Here is a 19,875-nt window from a genome sequence, read left to right on the forward strand (position 1 = left end):
TACACAGTCACAGCAAGAGGACGGGAAGACGGAGCGGCGCCCGGCGGTGGAACGCCGACAGGTGAATATGAAATACTCACCTGCTCCTGACGCTGTCCCTGCATGTCCCATAGTACCGCAGCTTCTTCCTGTAATGAGCGGTCACTGGTACCGCTCATTACAGTAATGAATATGCGGCTCCGCCCCTATGGGAGAGGAGTCCATATTCATTACTTTAATGAGCGGTACCGCGTGACCGCTGAATAGAGGAAGAGCTGCAGCGCGGGAGACCATGAGACAGGCTGGGACAGCGTTAGGAGCACCAGGAGCAGGTGAGTATGCGACAGTCCTCTCTCCCCCTCACCCGCCGCCAACCATGACTCGAGTATAAGCCGAGAGGGGCACTTTCAGCCCAAAAATCTCGGCTTATACTCGAGTATATACGGTATTAACCCTGTTTGTAAACACAATTGCACAAATTGTATGCCACTAGATTGGTGTAGCCACCCTTTTTAGAGTAGATATAGTGTTAGTACTCAGTGTGGTGGAGAGTACCAGCTGATCTTATACGAACTGCGCACATATACAAGAACAGTAGCGATTACAAATTCATTCACTGACAGTAACAACACACACAAAAGAAAGTAAATGGTCTGCGGTGTACCTTGATGCACATACAGTGATCCTGTGCTGAAGTGGATAGAACAGTCCAAGCTTCGATCGCAGTAAAAGCGTTCAGGGAGTCCTGGCCGGTGGACTCACCTGAAGCTATGCAGGACCGCGCGTGGGAGCAGACAGCGTCTGATGTCTCCCTGCTTCTCGTGTATGAAAACTTAATGAATTGAATCACTGCTCTAGAAAATATGAAAAATTTAGAATACTTTGTGCATAAATTGGCCAATTCATGTGTACCCGGCAGCCGCAAATGGGTTCTCAGCAACAAGAATCGTCTTATCGTGGCTGCCAGGTACACATGAAGTGGCCAATTTATGCACTAAGTATTTTCAATTTCTCCTATTTTCGAGAGCAGTAATGCAATTGTTATTTCATGTTTTCATGCTATAGTGCTACAAAGTGCAACTTTATTTGTTGTTACGTATAGTGATGGCTACTCTTAGTTCGCACCTGATTTCTGTTTGGAAGTGACGGTCAGTCTTTTGTTATTTGTATACATAGGCCCTCTGGCTGAGCACTCCACCCATCAGCCTCTGGTGGTTTTAATTATAGCAGGATCATATCTACCCACATTAGGATTCAGCCTCGGAGAGGATTCACATTAGGCAGGTTCCCAGCAACAGGAATCGCCTTACCGTAGCTGCCGGGTATATATGAATTGTTCAATTTAAGCACCAAGCATTCTCAAAGTTTTCCTATTTTCAGAATACTATTTTATTTGTTGGCAAACAAACTAGATAGTTATAAGAGTCAGTGGATTTAAGGACTACACAGTACTGGTAGCTATGCTGCAGATAATCACTATGCATACTCACACAGCTGTGGAAAGAGGAAAAAAAAGAACAAGTCCTCTCACTTACAGCAATGATGTCAGCATTTACAGGCAGAACGTAAGCGATGGCGAGGATGTGGACTACCCACAGACTGACTCTTCTCACAGACCATACGCACATTTTTAAGATCTCCATTTTGAAGTTAACCTGAAAGCAAAAATAAATCAGAATCTTGTAAAATGTTTCTGTGGAACATGTAATTATGTCTTGAGTTTATAGAGCAGTACTTGAACTCTGCTTCTTTTCCGTCATTAAAATATCTCATTCCAATGTAAACCTGAAAAACCTCGAGAACAATTCATTGTTATTGGTAACATTAGCCGAGTTCACGCTCAGGTCTCAAAAGGAGAACAAGAGATTTAGTATTTGGGCAAGACTTCCTGTTTAGCGTCAGCGATCAGCAGACTTGTCATGTATGGGTGCAGTCATCGGAACTCAGCTTTAGGTTTTATGCAGAAAAACAGTGTCAGAGCGATTCCTCCTTAAAAGCATGTTTATTAAATTCTGTATAAATGGACAAAAAAAAAGCAGGACTGATCTGATCTGAATGAAGCATGCAGACAGCCACACACTTGCTGTGGAAATATCTGCCACATCAGTGTTTTTTTTTTGTTTTTATAAAGCTGTTCCTTAAACATGTGAAAATAGCCCTAGTGAATGTTCCTATGGGGGCAGCTGCAGAACTCATCTGTTCCCCCCACGTAGCACTGTATGATAGCTGAAATCTGCTTTTGGTGCACATGACACACTAAATATATACCGTCAACATTTTACACCACACCAGACTTACTAACATTTCAATGGTTAAAGGGAATATTGGAAAAGGGTGAGTTGATCCAGCTTCCAAACCCAAATCCAAGAGCGTTCTCAAATTGTAAGTGCTTTATTATTACGATTAAAATATGGTGACAAGAAAAAAAAATGCACAGATGAAAAAGCAACCTCTCAACGGTGTGGGGGTAATGTGGAAATATACCAGACCCGTTTCGAACGCCGGCTGTGTTCTTAAGCTTGGTTTGAATACGTTTTCAATGTGGATTTTGCCACTGACAAGAATGGGATTAGGGGTGTATTGCAGCAGTAATGGGACTACATACCATGCGACACTGAAAGCAGGATGTTGTAACATCACATTAATGATTTTTTCTTTCGCTTGTCCCAGGCTTCAATGCAAGTAGCTTTTCATATATGCATATTATATGTAATCTATATATATAATTGTCTAAGGGTTTTTCCGTCTGTCTGTCTGTCTGTCTGTCTGTCCTGGAAATCACTCCATATAAGGTATGGTCTACAAACAGGATACCTTATATGGAGTGGTCGGCGGTTTGTAGACCATACCTTATATGGAGTGGTCGGCGGTTTGTAGACCATACCTTATATGGAGTGGTCGGCGGTTTGTAGACCATACCTTATATGGAGTGGTTGGCGGTTTGTAGACCATACCTTATATGGAGTGGTCGACGGTTTGTCGGGCGGCCTCGACCAATCAGAGATGGGCACAGCATGGCGACGATGATGTCATAATGGTTGCCATGGCGACGATGATGTCATAAAGGTTGCCTCGACCAATCAGCGACGGGCACAGTCTGCCGCGAATCACATACTACGGGGACATGCATATTCTAGAATACCCGATGCATTAGAATCGGGCCACAGTCTAGTATGTGTATATATATATATATATATATATATATATATATATATATATATATATATATATATATATATATATATATATATATATATATATATATATATATATATCTATAATTGTCTAAGGGTTTTTCCGTCTGTCTGTCTGTCTGTCTGTCTGTCTGTCTGTCTGTCTGTCTGTCTGTCTGTCTGTCTGTCTGTCTGTCTGTCTGTCTGTCCTGGAAATCCCGCGTCTCTGATTGGTCGAGGCCGCCAGGCCTCGACCAATCAGAGACAGGCACAGCATGGCGACGATGATGTCATAATGGAAATCCCACGTCTCTGATTGGTCGAGGCCGCCAGGCCTCGACCAATCAGCGACGGGCACAGTATCGACATAGATGTCATAATCGTTGCCATGGCGACGATGATGTCATAAAGGTTGCCTCGACCAATCAGCGACGGGCACAGTCTGCCGCGAATTCTGGAATCATCATTGTCCATATACTACGGGGACATGCATATTCTAGAATACCCGATGCATTAGAATCGGGCCACAGTCTAGTATATATATATATATATATATATATACACACACACACTCACCGGCCACTTTATTAGGTACACCTGTCCAACTTCTTGTTAACACTTAATTTCTAATCAGCCAATCACATGGCGGCAACTCAGTGCATTTAGGCATGTAGACATGGTCAAGACAATCTCCTGCAGTTCAAACCGAGCATCAGTATGGGGAAGAAAGGTGATTTGAGTGCCTTTGAACGTGGCATGGTTGTTGGTGCCAGAAGGGCTGGTCTGAGTATTTCAGAAACTGCTGATCTACTGGGATTTTCACGCACAACCATCTCTAGGGTTTACAGAGAATGGTCCGAAAAAGAAAAAAAATCCAGTGAGCGGCAGTTCTGTGGGCGGAAATGCCTTGTTGATGCCAGAGGTCAGAGGAGAATGGGCAGACTGGTTCGAGCTGATAGAAAGGCAACAGTGACTCAAATCGCCACCCGTTACAACCAAGGTAGGCCTAAGAGCATCTCTGAACGCACAGTGCGTCGAACTTTGAGGCAGATGGGCTACAGCAGCAGAAGACCACACCGGGTACCACTCCTTTCAGCTAAGAACAGGAAACTGAGGCTACAAATTGTACAAGCTCATCGAAATTGGACAGTAGAAGATTGGAAAAACGTTGCTTGGTCTGATGAGTCTCGATTTCTGCTGCGACATTCGGATGGTAGGGTCAGAATTTGGCGTAAACAACATGAAAGCATGGATCCATCCTGCCTTGTATGGAGCATCTTTGGGATGTGCAGCCGACAAATCTGCGGCAACTGTGTGATGCCATCATGTCAATATGGACCAAAATCTCTGAGGAATGCTTCCAGCACCTTGTTGAATCTATGCCACGAAGAATTGAGGCAGTTCTGAAGGCAAAAGGGGGTCCAACCCGTTACTAGCATGGTGTACCTAATAAAGTGGCCGGTGAGTGTATATACACAGGTCCTTCTCAAAAAATTAGCATATAGTGTTAAATTTCATTATTTACCATAATGTAATGATTACAATTAAACTTTCATATATTATAGATTCATTATCCACCAACTGAAATTTGTCAGGTCTTTTATTGTTTTAATACTGATGATTTTGGCATACAACTCCTGATAACCCAAAAAACCTGTCTCAAATTAGCATATCAAGAAAAGGTTCTCTAAATGACCTATTACCCTAATCTTCTGAATCAACTAATTAACTCTAAACACATGCAAAAGATACCTGAGGCTTTTAAAAACTCCCTGCCTGGTTCATTACTCAAAACCCCCATCATGGGTAAGACTAGCGACCTGACAGATGTCAAGAAGGCCATCATTGACACCCTCAAGCAAGAGGGTAAGACCCAGAAAGAAATTTCTCAACAAATAGGCTGTTCCCAGAGTGCTGTATCAAGGCACCTCAATGGTAAGTCTGTTGGAAGGAAACAATGTGGCAGAAAACGCTGTACAACGAGAAGAGGTGACCGGACCCTGAGGAAGATTGTGGCGAAGGACCGATTCCAGACCTTGGGGAACCTGAGGAAGCAGTGGACTGAGTCTGGTGTGGAAACATCCAGAGCCACCGTGCACAGGCGTGTGCAGGAAATGGGCTACAGGTGCCGCATTCCCCAGGTAAAGCCACTTTTGAACCATAAACAGCGGCAGAAGCGCCTGACCTGGGCTACAGAGAAGCAGCACTGGACTGTTGCTAAGTGGTCCCAAGTACTTTTTTCTGATGAAAGCAAATTTTGCATGTCATTCGGAAATCAAGGTGCCAGAGTCTGGAGGAAGACTGGGGAGAAGGAAATGCCAAAATGCCTGAAGTCCAGTGTCAAGTACCCACAGTCAGTGATGGTGTGGGGTGCCATGTCAGCTGCTGGTGTTGGTCCACTGTGTTTCATCAAGGGCAGGGTCAATGCAGCTAGCTATCAGGAGATTTTGGAGCACTTCATGCTTCCATCGGCTGAAATGCTTTATGGAGATGAAGATTTCATTTTTCAGCACGACCTGGCACCTGCTCACAGTGCCAAAACCACTGGTAAATGGTTTACTGACCATGGTATTACTGTGCTCAATTGGCCAGCCAACTCTCCTGACCTGAACCCCATAGAGAATCTGTGGGATATTGTGAAGAGAAAGTTGAGAGACGCAAGACCCAACACTCTGGATGAGCTTAAGGCCGCTATTGAAGCATCCTGGGCCTCCATAACATCTCAGCAGTGTCACAGCAGGCTGATTGCCTCCATGCCACGCCGCATTGAAGCAGTCATTTCTGCCAAAGGATTCCCGACCAAGTATTGAGTGCATAACTGAACATTATTATTTGATGTTTTTTTTGTTTGTTATTAAAAAACACTTTTATTTGATTGGCCGGGTGAAATATGCTAATTTATTGAGACAGGTTTTTTGGGTTATCAGGAGTTGTATGCCAAAATCATCAGTATTAAAACAATAAAAGACCTGACAAATTTCAGTTGGTGGATAATGAATCTATAATATATGAAAGTTTAATTGTAATCATTACATTATGGTAAATAATGAAATTTAACACTATATGCTAATTTTTTGAGAAGGACCTGTATATATATATATATATAGTTGTGGAACAACAACTTGCAGACAAGATACACAAATTTTTAACGGGCCACACGACAAGTGTATGTTCGCCCCATGTTTGTGTGAGCCTCCCCCAGGTTCTCGAGTTTCCTTCCAGACTCCACAGACATACTGATGGGGCTCACAATCTACATTCCCTAATAGGGACATTGATGTGTTAAAGTGCTGTGGAGCTAATGGGGCTATACAAGGAAATTAATCAGACTTGCAATAATTCTAGAGACTGAAGAGGCCATATAAAAGCCCAACCTTCGTGAATAAATCCAGAGAAGCCAAGCATCACCACTGGTGCACATGTAATGAAGGGCAACCATTGGACCACATGTTCAAAGGCCAGCGCTCATTAGGAACATCTCCACGTTTCCAATAATTAATGAATCCAACACATTGCATCCGAGGGAAAAGATGCTGGAAATTAAAATCAATATTGAACCACAGAGTGCAGTCATTGCTATTCCTATGAATCAGATGGAGCTCTGCTATATCCATCTCTAGTCTGTAAGTGCTCCCACAACAAAGCGATGACGTATCACTAGGACCAGGATTGGTGGGGGTCCCATTTACTTTAATGATACACCCTGGATGGGTGCAATACTGGGGAGCAGTAAGTAAAAAGTGAAGGCAGCGCTATGTCAACCCTATCTTTCTATGGGTGGTTGGGGGTCTCAGAGGTTGACACCTCAATGTCCATAAAGTGATAGCATCCACTGACGATAGGTCATTGTTTTTTCTCGTGAGAGAACCTTATTCATTTATATTTCTCCTTAAAACATAAGGGGTCAGTAGTCCAGACTATGAGGCTACCTGTGTGAGCTGGAGAGATGGGAACGAGTCCTCGCCAGCTTTGTGTCACACCCTCAGCTCAAAGCTAAACAGACAGGATTTCTGATTCATCTAGGTGAAAGACCCGCTGACATCAGTCAGGTGTTATGTAACTGCTCAATCAGCTGTTCTGTTCCCCGCTGTAATGAAGTCTGCATTACTAAGAAATCATCCCTAAACATTAAAGGGGCGGCTGACTTGTGTGCCCCTCTAGCTGCAGAGCATTGCACTTTCTGGCTTCTTCCTTGCTTGGCAGAACGTCTCGGGTGAGCCCCATAATCTCTGTACATCCAGCTACCGGCCTCAGCCCTCTAATAAGCAGAAAGCGGATCATACAAATGCCCCATCTTCACTTAGGTTTGTACGGACAGACAAGATGGAAAGAAAGGTGCAAACGCCCAAGCCTCCTAATACATTTGTCACGTTTTACTCCAGTGCTCTTTTCATGTAGTAAACAGCCGGTCTTACAGGGGTATTAAAGAAAAGCATGGTTATAGAGATAATTATGAGGTATGATAAGGCTGGCTCTCCATGGAGTAGGTAATAATACCCGCAATGTGGCTCTGTGTATGTACCTGATCTCAGGTGGCCGAGCATGCAAAGTCAATCATTATGCTCCTCTAGCTGCAAAAGTAGGCGTATGTTCACACAATGCTTTTTTATGCAACGTTTTCTATACATTTTAAAAAATAGCGTGCTAGCAGGAATAACGCTGTGTACATTATGCATGTTTTTGATGTATTTTCCATGTGACTTTTTTGATGCATTTTTATGTATTCAATTATGAAGCAAAAACGCTTAAAGATCTAAAATGCTGCAGTTTTAAAAACCGGCATTGGAGTTAGAAAAAAAAATGCAGTGTGTGAACGAGATATTAGAAATGTTATTTTCCTGCTACTGTGAGACTGCATCCCCCCACCCCAACAGGAATAATATAGCAAAACCGATGTGTGAACAAGCCCCCAACCCTCTGACCGTGTCTGCGGTCTTAGGCTGTGTGCACACTATCCGGATTTTAGGCGTTTTCTCATGTGCGGAAATGGTCCAAAAACGCAATGGAATCAAGGTAACTCAATGACAATCCTGAAGTGTTGTGCACACGATCAGTAAGTTTCCAGGTGTATTTGCAGGGCGTTTTATCTGCAGCAGGTCAATTCTTTTTGCGTTTCTGCACCCAATCACTTCAATTCAGGCCGGGTTCACATTAGCGTATCTGTGTGCAGCGTACAGACCCGCATATATCAGCATGCGTCTTGCGTACCTATATTTAACATTGTGTACCCAGGGACATGCGTTGGCATCAGTTTGTATGCGGATGTGTCCGCATTCGTTGTTGCGCCGCGCCCGAACGCAACATGTTGCATTTTTTGTCGCGTAAAAAATGCGCAGGCATGTGCATGTGGATGAGTGCGTCAAAACAACGCATTACTATTACTATGGGAACGCATTGGTACGCAACGACATGCATATGTTTGCGTACTTTGGACTGCGCATGTCCAGGAACACACCCATTGAGACACGCCCTTCATAAAATATCGAACACATGCGCATAAACAACGCAAACGCAGGCAAAAAAATGCATACAAACGCAGCTTTTTTTGGCATCATGTGGATAAAAAAAAATGCAGTGTAAGCATGCGTTTCGGCATGTTTGCGCATGCAGATGAAACGCTGCGCACAAATACGCTAATGTGAACCTAGCCATATCAGTCAAATCCACAGGTATAAGCGTAACTTCACACAGGGCGTGTTTTTTTTCTGCAGCAAACCTGATTTCTTGGCAGGAAAGAAGCAGCGACAAAAACGCAGGTTTAGGTGTGTTTCAGTTGCAGTTTTGTCGTGTTTTTTTTCGGCTAACTTGAGTCTCTTTGTGCATGCTAATAAAAAAAAAAGTGGAGTTGCTGTCCATGACTTTTCTGCAGCAAAAAGGCTATAAATAATGATCAAATTCACCATGTGTAAGAAGAGAGCACGGCACTCACCACCGTCCCACAAACAATGTCCTTTATTATGGATACATGTAAAACGGAGGACCCGTGGAAGCGCAAGCCAGCGCGAAACGGCCGTCGTCTGGTGCAGTTTCCATGTGAAAGCCTCCCTGCCTCTGTTATACATGTATCCATAATAAAGGACATTGTTTGTGGGACGGTGAGTGCCATGCTCTCTTCTTACACATGGTGAATTTGGACATTTGCTTGTTTCTTGGCTGATCGGCACCCGTGTCCCTGGAGTTTGAATAAGCCTTCTGTTGTGCAGCGGTGCCGTTCATCTTTTCCTTTTTTGCACACATGTGATTTGCTGCAAATAATGATACCTGCATTGTTGCAGTGTTTTTGCAGTGTTTTTTTCAACACCCATTCAAGCCAATGGGTGAAAAACGCTGCAAAAACGCCGAAAGAAATGAAATGCTCAAAAAGCAGCAAAGCACAAAATCCTGATGACAAAAAAAACAATGTGTGTGCATGAGATTTCTGAAATCTCATAGGCTTTGCTGATATTGTAAAAAGCAGCTGAAAATTAGCATTAAAAAAACGCAGCAAAAATGCCCAATGTGAACATACCCTAAAAAAGTTTGGGGATTTGTTTTGCGTTTTACCATCTTCCTATGGTGTTTCCCACAATGTCATCTGTGTGACAGTGTGGGAAACACAGACGCGGTAGTTCTTATCAGCGGTAACACTACTGCCGATCAGAGCCCTGCAGAGTAACGCTGTCAGATGTCGACGTGACTCTGCAGCTGTAACTGTCACCCACGGTAATATTACCGCTGCTACTGTCGGTCAGAGCACTGCGGGATCATGCTGTCAGATGTCAGCATGATCCCAAAGCTGTGACCTGCAGGCGTGGGCTGATGAGACTACCGCTCCCATCAGGCTATGTCTGCTGTCACTGATAACAGTGACAGCAGGTGCCACTGATGGGAGACGTAGTATTATCTGCCAGCGCCTGTGCTCAGTTAAAAGTTAAAAAAATAAATAAAATTACATACACATTCAAATAAAAAAAAATTAATTATGCTCAAATAACACCAAATCCCGATGCCCTTGTCTCCTAGAAATAATGTAAAATAATAAACCAACATATATTCACATGTCTGCCAAAGTTCAGGTAATCTGAGAGTCCCACGGTGATCTCATGTGTAGAACAGTCACATCTCGACCGCTCTACCTGGCTGCTGGTGACACACTGCGGGAGTGATTGCATCCTGTCAGTGTGTCACTGAGCTGCCGTGAGTTCACCAGCTCCAGTGCGCTCACTAATGGCACCGCTGCGTGAGAACTTTCCAACGCAGCAGTGGTGCCGTAAGCTGATGAACTCCAGTGAACTCTCTTATGACAGCTCGGTGATATACTGCGGGAGCAATACACTGTGACTGCTCTCAAAGTGATCAGGATCGTCGTGGGATATTATGGATTATCTTCTCAGCGGACAGGTGAGGAATATTGTGGTTTATTATTTTAATTTTGTTGCAGGAGACGTTGGCGTCAGTGGATTAGGCATTCGGTAAATATGGTTTAATTAAGATTATTAAAAGGAATCTGTCATTTTAAACAAAGGACTTTATTCTGGGTGTCTGCTTTTATACAATATCACTATGGGGTTACTAATGGATAGGTGTCTTATAGACGCCTCTCTATTACTAACCTGTGGGCTTGATGTCACCTGACAATACAAAGGTGACATCAACCCCACAAATATGAACCCCACTTTCCATCACTACAGGGAGAGTGGGAAGAACAAGGCTAAGCGCCAGATTTGGAGCATCTTATAGATGCGCCTTTTCTGGAGCGGCTGAGAGCTTATGTTTTGAGTCTGGGAGGGGCCAATATTCATGGCCCCTTCCTAGGCTATCAATATCAGCCTGTAGCTGTCTGCCTAGCCTTTGCTGGTTAGATTTCATAGGGGACCCTGTCAATTTTTTTCTGGGGTCCCCCTGTAACCTAGCCAGTAAAGTCTAACCAAACCGCTGTGAGCTGATATTAATAGCCTGGGAACCTTTATGGCTATTGGCTTCTTCCCAGAATATTAACATCAGTCCCCAGCCGTTGGCTTTCCCTCTGCTGGTTATTAAAATTATGCGGGAGCCCACACAATTTTTTTTCTTTAACCCCTTCGCAGCCTCCACCGTACTAGTACGGCGGAGGTAGCATCCCTTCCTCTGATGTGGGCTCCAGCGCAGAGCCCACATCAAAGCCGGGACATGTCAGCTGTTTTGTAGAGCTGACATGTTCCAGCAATAGTGGCGGGTGGAATTGCGGTCCACCCGCCGCTATTAACTAGTTAAATGCTGCTGTCAAACGCTAACAGCAGCATTTAACGCGCACTTCTGGCAGTCAAGCCAGAAATACGCTCACGTGACGGGGGTCATCGGTTCGTCAGCATGGCAACTAGAGGTCTCCTTGAGACCTCTACGGTTGTCAGTGCCGGATTGGTATGAGTACCACCCAGTGATCGGCACTCATAGCAATGCTGTAATTCTACTACATAGAGACGATCTGAGCATCGTCTCTATGTAGCAGAGCCGATCACGCTGTGGCAGCTTCTAGCCTCCCATGGAGGCTACAGAAGCATGCCAAAAGTTAAAGTATGCTTTTAAGAATATGGAAAAAAAAAAAAGAATAAAAGTTCAAATCATCCCCCTTTCAAAATAAAATAATAATAATAATAATAATAATAATAAATAAAAAAAATCAAACCTAGACATATTTGGTATCGCCTAGTGATGAGCGAATATACTTGTTACTCCAGATTTCTCGAGCACGCTCGGGGGTCCTCCGACTATTTTAGTGCTCGGAGTTTTAGTTTTTATTGCTGCAGCTGAATGATTTACATCTGTTAGCCAGCATAAGTACATGTAGGGAATTCCCTAGCTACCAGGCAACCCCCATATGTACTTATGCTGGCTAACAGACGTAAATCATTCAGCTGCGGTGGAGAAAACGAAATCTCCGAGCACTAAAAAATAGTCGGAAGACCCCAAGCGTGCTCGAGAAATCTCGAGTAACAAGTATATTCGCTCATCACTAGTATCGCCGTGTTCAGAATCGCCAGATTTAAAAAAAAAAAAAAAAAAAAAAAAAAAAAGATTAACCTGATCAATAAACGGCGTAGCGAGAAAAAAAATCAAAACGCCAGAATTACGCTTTTTTGGTTGCCGCGACATTGCATTAAAATGCAATAACATTTCTCCATCATTTCTCTCTAACATATCTCCATCAAAATGGTATACCGGTAATTAAAAGTCAGCTTGGCGCGCAAAAAATAAACCCTCCATTCTTCCCTGTACATGTGAAATGTTCCCTGTGCCAGTGGCTGTAACACAACCTCAAAGTATGATTGATCCACCCCCAAGCTTAATGGTTGGCAATATGTTTTGTTCCTGACTTTTTTTTGTTATGAGTTTATGGATAACATCAAAGTAATTCCATACACATTATAGATGCGACCATGCTGCAGCACAGGCACCATCGCCTGCCTGCAGTAGGGGACTTTTTTTTTCCAAGAGATCGAAATATATATATATATTCAACCAAAAGATGGATTTCATCAACCCAGGTATCATTTTAATCAGTATAACGGCGCGACCTGACGTTGTCTGTAGGATACTGGGCACAATCCTGCTGACAGGTTTCCTTTAGGATGCATTTACACAGAAAGGATCATGAATGAACATTTCACAATCCTTTCCCTGTGTAAACTGGCTGCCAATCACCTGATGAATGAGAGAAGCTCTTGTTCATCAGGTGAAGTAAGCTTTTGCATGGCAGAAAAGATCACTGTTTTGTCAGAGAATTGTCCTGTGTAAACAGGTGTCACACTGCCGAGAACAATGGCAGCCTGTGTGGGTTGCTCAGTGTACAGTGTATCAGGATTGCAGAAAACGTATGTAATAATGTGATGATTTCCTTCCATGTTATAGAGCACAGAATCCATACCACGGTTACACAATACACTCAGCTCTTGCATCTAGGGAATAAATAGTTTTCCTCTGCAAGTAGGCCGACTGACAGTAAACCGATGAATGCAGACCCACCGGACATTACAATGAACCACTTGCATCATGTGTTCTGCTTTAGTGCTGCATATGCAAGCTGGCAAGACTTCAAGCCTAGTATAATGGATTGTGACCCTCACTGCAGATCAGGCAGTCGTCCCCCATCATAGAAGCCCTGACCACTGCACCTGCTGAGAGAAAGGAAGCCAGTAACCACCCATCTATACTAGCTAGAAGCCATTATACCACCAGTCACCTGGATTATTCCACTGGGACCTCCTAAGATTTTAAAGAAATACACCCTTTTTAAATAAACTGGGCCAAAGTGTTTTTTGTTTCTGGGGGGCCGTGCGTATTACATTAATTACCTATCTTGAAGACAGAAAGTGTGATCGCATGTAGCCCACGTTGAAAAACAGAATGAAGGGACAGTGGCACAGACCTGAGGCAGCAAATCACGTCTATGCCGCTGTGTCTGGTACGGCAACTTGGCAGGGCCAGAAGATGCCAGTGTATGGACATCACTGTCACAGTAAGGTAGGGGATGTGGTCAGCTCATTCTGACTGATCGGGGTCACTCCAAAGATCGGCTGTTCACTCAAATTCACAGTCCTGGGAGTTGCAACATATTTGCAAAAAACAATGGAGATCTGCAAAACTCTGTTTAAATAGAACCTATCAGCACGATTCTAATGTTAAGACTGTAAAGATTCTGTAATACTGACTACATTGATTCCTCTGGTGATGACATCTGCTTTGTGGTCTTCTTCATAAGGGGATTTTCCCAGGAACAAAGTTAATTTTAACCAAAAGACCTTGGAATAAGTTCCACAACTGGATGTTTTAAAAATGTTCCTGCGCTGAGATAATCTTATAAATGTGCTCCTGCTGTGTTACTGTGTAATGGCTGTGTCTGACCGTACAGGGACATGGTCTGATCATACCACAGCTCCTGGGCAGGGGGGATGCAAAAGAGTATACAGACAGGACAGAATGGAATCACAGATGATTCTTTCTTTGAGGTACAATATTGTTTCAAAACAGGCAGGGAAATGTTTTTTGTCACAGAAAGAATCATCTGTGACCCCATGCTGTCCTGTCTGTATACTCTCTGTTGCTTCCTCCCCTGCCCAGGAGCTGTGGTGTGATCAGACCATATTCCTGTACGGTCAGACACAGCCATTACACAGTGCACAGCAGGGGCACATTTATAAGATTATCCCAGCACAAGAACATTTTATTCAAACATAGCCAATTGTGGGACTTATTATTTAAAGATCTATTGAATAAAATAAACTTTGTTTGTGGGAAACCCCTTTAATCAACATTTAAAGTTTTCTGCTAATTAGAGGAGGAGACTTAATGGGGGGTATTCTCCCTGTCTGACTCCCCAGCCCCTCCGGTTTGTGCATGACAGGTCACTGCTGAGATTTCAAACAGAGGAGGCCAATCATTCACAGACCGGAGGGGCTGGGGAATTACGACAGGGAATAGAAGACCCCGTATACACGCCGGACCCTGGGCACCGAAATCTAATTACCAGAACAGAAAAGTTTCAATGGTGATTAACGAGGAACAACAAAGCAGATTTCTTCACAAAAGGTATCAATGCAGGCAGCATTACAGCACCATTACCGCCATGTCTTTATGTTACATTACAAGTCATGCTGACGGGTTCTTTCTAAATGTTCACACAAACTATCAGTTATATGAACAATAAGAGTTAAATGCTGTACACATAAAATACTATTGATTCAGCTCGAGTCAGAGGTTGAGATCGTGCAGCAAGTACCTGAGAGACCCCCGATATTCCCAAGGACACCACATAGCACAGCTCTATACAACAAGTACAGCTCTGAGCCATGTGCTACTATCATGGATTATTCAACCCCTAAAACACAAGTCACAAAGCTGCAACATGACAGGGTGGTAGAAGAAAATGTGGTTACAGAGCCACGACATGACAGTGACCACACTACATCACGCTGCCTAATCCCTGGCTACTCCAGCCTTATGCCTCTTTCTCACTTCTGTTTTTTACAGTCAGTCACAATCCGTCAAAATGTTGAAAAGACGGATCCTGTGCTGATTGTAAAAAACGGATGCACTGGAGCTGTTATTTTTGACTGTTCCAGTGCATCCTAGAAGGCTATGTGCACCTGTTGTGTATGCGTCTTCACTGCTTTTTTTGCTGTGAAAACGCATACACAACCCATGGTAAAAAAAAAATAAAAAAAAAAATGTGATATTCTTACCTTCCGGCGTCCCGCGCAGCCCCCTCAGCCTTGCCGATGCTCTGTTCCCAGTGATGCATAGCGAGAATGACCTATGATGACGTAGAGGTCTCGCGAGATGCTACGTCATCGGGTCATTTCGCTATGCATCACTGGGAGCCGGAGCGGCCGGCAGCATCACGAGGAGCGGGGGGCTGCGGGGGACGCCGGAAGGTAAGAATATCATGATTTTGTTTTAATTATTATTTTTAACATTATATCTTTTTACTATTGATGCTGCATACGCAGCATCAATAGTAAAAAAAGAGAGAGAGAATTTCCCTGACGGGAAACTCTTCCACACATGCTCAGTCAGTGACGGATCCTGCATCCATAGGCTTCCATTATTGCCAACAACGGACAGCGCAGGATCTGTCGCTGAGCCATTTTTCCGACGTACAGAAAAAAAAAGTTCCTCTGTGCGTTGTCTCCACCCAATGGACAGCAATTTTACGACGGATCCTGTGCACGACGGATGAAACATGTGGCCATCTGTCACAAGTGGCCGTGTCCTCCAGCCTTACACCGACCACACGCCAGGCTGCCATAAGTGGCCATGTCCTCCAGCCTTACACCGACCACACACCAGGCTGCCATCTCACCGCTTTCTGCAACGTCGCCCAATTGTGCTAAAAGTAACATTATCTACAGGCTCCCCTCTTCTGATGACAGCCAGAAAAAAAAAGGGTCTTCTTGGTATCTGCCAGATCAGTAACAAGTGTACGTCTCCTAGAGCCGCAGAAGCCCCCAGTATACACATGGGAGCCCAACACCAGTTATACAGCAGCACCAGTCTTAGGCAACAGGAATCAGCAGAAACCACCAGGAGGAGACTGGGAAATAGACAGATAAGGGAGAAGACCTGAGGGGGAGACAAGCGCCACTGCCGGCCCCCACTTACATCCCAGAGCAATGAAGGATACTTGGCGGCCCCATATGCAGATTGTCAGCGGAGTCCACCAGCATTAGTCTACTGTATGTAATGGACCCGCAGGAATGCTGAGTATAGAGGTAACAGTACAGGGCGCCAATCAACCCCACCGTCAGGAGGTCTGGCAGTGGGCATCAAGTAAAGGTCACGTGACCCCATCCCCAGTGTCGGCACAATGGTCACGCGACCCCACCCCCCCTGTCGGCACAATGGTCACACGATTTCCCCCCCCCCCAGGGTCGGCACAATGGTCACGTGACCCCCTCCTCCAGTGTCAGCACAGTGGTCACGTGACCCCCCCCCAGTGTCGGCACAATGGTCACGTGACCCCCCCCCCCCCCAGTGTCGGCACAATGGTCACGTGACCCCCCCCCCCAGTGTCGGCACAATGGTCACGTGACCCCCCTCCCCCCCCAGTGTCGGCACAATGGTCACGTGACACCCCCCCAGTGTCGGCACAATGGTCACGTGACACCCCCCCAGTGTCGGCACAATGGTCACGTGACACCCCCCCCTCCCCGTGTCGGCACAATGGTCACGTGACACCCCCCCCTCCCCGTGTCGGCACAATGGTCACGTGACACACACCCCCGTGTCGGCACAATGGTCACGTGACACACCCCCCCGTGTCGGCACAATGGTCACGTGACACCCCCCCCCGTGTCGGCACAATGGTCACGTGACACCTGCCCCCCGTGTCGGCACAATGGTCACGTGACACCCCCCCCCGTGTCGGCACAATGGTCACGTGACACCCCCCCCCCGTGTCGGCACAATGGTCACGTGACCCCCCCCCCCCCGTGTCGGCACAATGGTCACGTGACCCCCCCCCCAGTGTCGGCACAATGGTCACGTGACCCCCCTCCCCCCCCAGTGTCGGCACAATGGTCACGTGACACCCCCCCAGTGTCGGCACAATGGTCACGTGACACCCCCCCAGTGTCGGCACAATGGTCACGTGACACCCCCCCCTCCCCGTGTCGGCACAATGGTCACGTGACACCCCCCCCTCCCCGTGTCGGCACAATGGTCACGTGACACACACCCCCGTGTCGGCACAATGGTCACGTGACACACCCCCCCGTGTCGGCACAATGGTCACGTGACACCCCCCCCGTGTCGGCACAATGGTCACGTGACACCCCCCCCCGTGTCGGCACAATGGTCACGTGACACCCCCCCCCCGTGTCGGCACAATGGTCACGTGACACCCCCCCCCGTGTCGGCACAATGGTCACGTGACACCCCCCCCCCGTGTCGGCACAATGGTCACGTGACACCCCCCCCCCCGTGTCGGCACAATGGTCACGTGACACACCCCCCCGTGTCGGCACAATGGTCACGTGACACCCCCCCCCCGTGTCGGCACAATGGTCACGTGACACCCCCCCCCGTGTCGGCACAATGGTCACGTGACACCCCCCCCCCCCGTGTCGGCACAATGGTCACGTGACACCCCCCCCTCCCCGTGTCGGCACAATGGTCACGTGACACACACCCCCGTGTCGGCACAATGGTCACGTGACACACCCCCCCGTGTCGGCACAATGGTCACGTGACACCCCCCCCCGTGTCGGCACAATGGTCACGTGACACCCCCCCCCGTGTCGGCACAATGGTCACGTGACACCCCCCCTCCCCGTGTCGGCACAATGGTCACGTGACACCCCCCCCTCCCCGTGTCGGCACAATGGTCACGTGACACCCCCCCCTCCCCGTGTCGGCACAATGGTCACGTGACACACACCCCCGTGTCGGCACAATGGTCACGTGACACACCCCCCCGTGTCGGCACAATGGTCACGTGACACCCCCCCCGTGTCGGCACAATGGTCACGTGACACCCCCCCCCGTGTCGGCACAATGGTCACGTGACACCCCCCCCCCCCCCGTGTCGGCACAATGGTCACGTGACACCCCCCCCCGTGTCGGCACAATGGTCACGTGACACCCCCCCCCCCGTGTCGGCACAATGGTCACGTGACACCCCCCCCCCGTGTCGGCACAATGGTCACGTGACACACCCCCCCGTGTCGGCACAATGGTCACGTGACACACCCCCCCGTGTCGGCACAATGGTCATGTGACACACCCCCCCGTGTCGGCACAATGGTCATGTGACACACCCCCCCGTGTCGGCACAATGGTCATGTGACACCCCCCCCCGTGTCGGCACAATGGTCATGTGACACCCCCCCCCGTGTCGGCACAATGGTCATGTGACACCCCCCCCCCGTGTCGGCACAATGGTCATGTGACACACCCCCCCGTGTCGGCACAATGGTCATGTGACACACCCCCCCGTGTCGGCACAATGGTCATGTGACACACACCCCGTGTCGGCACAATGGTCATGTGACACCCCCCCCCGTGTCGGCACAATGGTCATGTGACACCCCCCCCCCCCGTGTCGGCACAATGGTCATGTGACACCCCCCCCCCCGTGTCGGCACAATGGTCATGTGACACCCCCCCCAGTGTCGGCACAATGGTCATGTGACACCCTCCCCTGTGTCGGCACAATGGTCATGTGACCCCCCCCCCCCGTGTCGGCACAATGGTCATGTGACACCCCCCCCCCCCCCGTGTCGGCACAATGGTCATGTGACACCCCCCCCGTGTCGGCACAATGGTCATGTGACAGTCCCCCTCCTCCTACTTTTCCCTCTGCACAATGGTCACGTGTCCCCCATACACAGTGTCACCGTGGAGTATAATAGCACAGTGCCGAGCACACAATGCGGCGGGGACTCAGTGACAGGAGCACAGGGGGCACCAAGGGGACGGCGCAGTGTCACACCCGCTCCAGGAGTCAAGGACTACACACGGGGAATGGACAGGAGGAAGTCCACTTACATCAGGACCGTTACCTGCTAGCTCTACGGCCGCTGCTCCGAATACAGCGGAGACATGCAGACACCCCCGCTGCAGCCCACCGCTCATTCCTCGCAGCCACCACTGTTCGGCCCACCGCAAGCAAAGATGTGGGAAAACTCGCAATTCGCCCTCTCCGATTGGCTGGCTAGACGCACGTCAAAGCGCTGATTGGTCATTGCATCTGTCAGTTAACATTTGCTAAGGAACATCCTGTTGTGCACGTGACTGAGCAGCATGGATTGCTGGAGGGGCGGGGTCAGCAGAGGGGAGGCTGGAGATACTGCGCCACACCGCTAGGGGGCAGCTGTAGAAATGAGTGTACCGAGGTCGTACAGGCAGAAAGCGGAGGGGATCATTAGGGATGAAGGAGCAGGATGGGGCTGCTAGTTGTCACGTGGCACAACCTGCAAATCAGGGGCGGACGTGATTGGTGCAAGCTGTTCCGCCGGCAGGGGCCCAAAAGGCAGAGGGGCGGCTGGTAGTTGTCAGGTCGCACAACCGACCCTAATTATTAGGTGGTCGGAGGGGACTTCATCAGATTGTGGAAACTAAATCCGATGTGTTTATTTGCACAATGATTTCCTGGGAAAGCTTCTGCTGTACACAGATTACACCGTGTGACACCAGTGGGGTATTCACTCTTCTTCTCAGATTTATAGGATTGTGTATGACCAAGGCTCTCTGCTGTTTTTAATTATGT

General features: G+C 47.3%; 1 protein-coding gene across 2 annotated transcripts in view; it reads right to left on the reverse strand.

Moving 5' to 3' along the window:
- The window catches only part of RNF13 (ring finger protein 13), a 96,491-nt gene extending 77,182 nt beyond the window's left edge, over positions 1-19,309 (reverse strand). The window contains exons 1-2 of one of the 2 annotated variants that reach the window (XM_077290770.1): positions 19,155-19,309; positions 1,515-1,634 (exon numbers count right to left, since the gene is read on the reverse strand). In XM_077290770.1, the coding sequence (XP_077146885.1) occupies positions 1,515-1,634; positions 19,155-19,241 (207 nt within the window). In that variant the 5' untranslated portion in view covers positions 19,242-19,309. The remainder of the gene's footprint in view (positions 1-1,514; positions 1,635-19,154) is intronic. The other variant, XM_077290771.1, reaches the window with a different exon arrangement.
- Positions 19,310-19,875: the final 566 nt, after the last annotated feature.

This window comes from Ranitomeya variabilis, chromosome 2 (genome assembly GCF_051348905.1).
Source record: "Ranitomeya variabilis isolate aRanVar5 chromosome 2, aRanVar5.hap1, whole genome shotgun sequence".
Lineage (NCBI taxonomy): Eukaryota > Metazoa > Chordata > Amphibia > Anura > Dendrobatidae > Ranitomeya > Ranitomeya variabilis.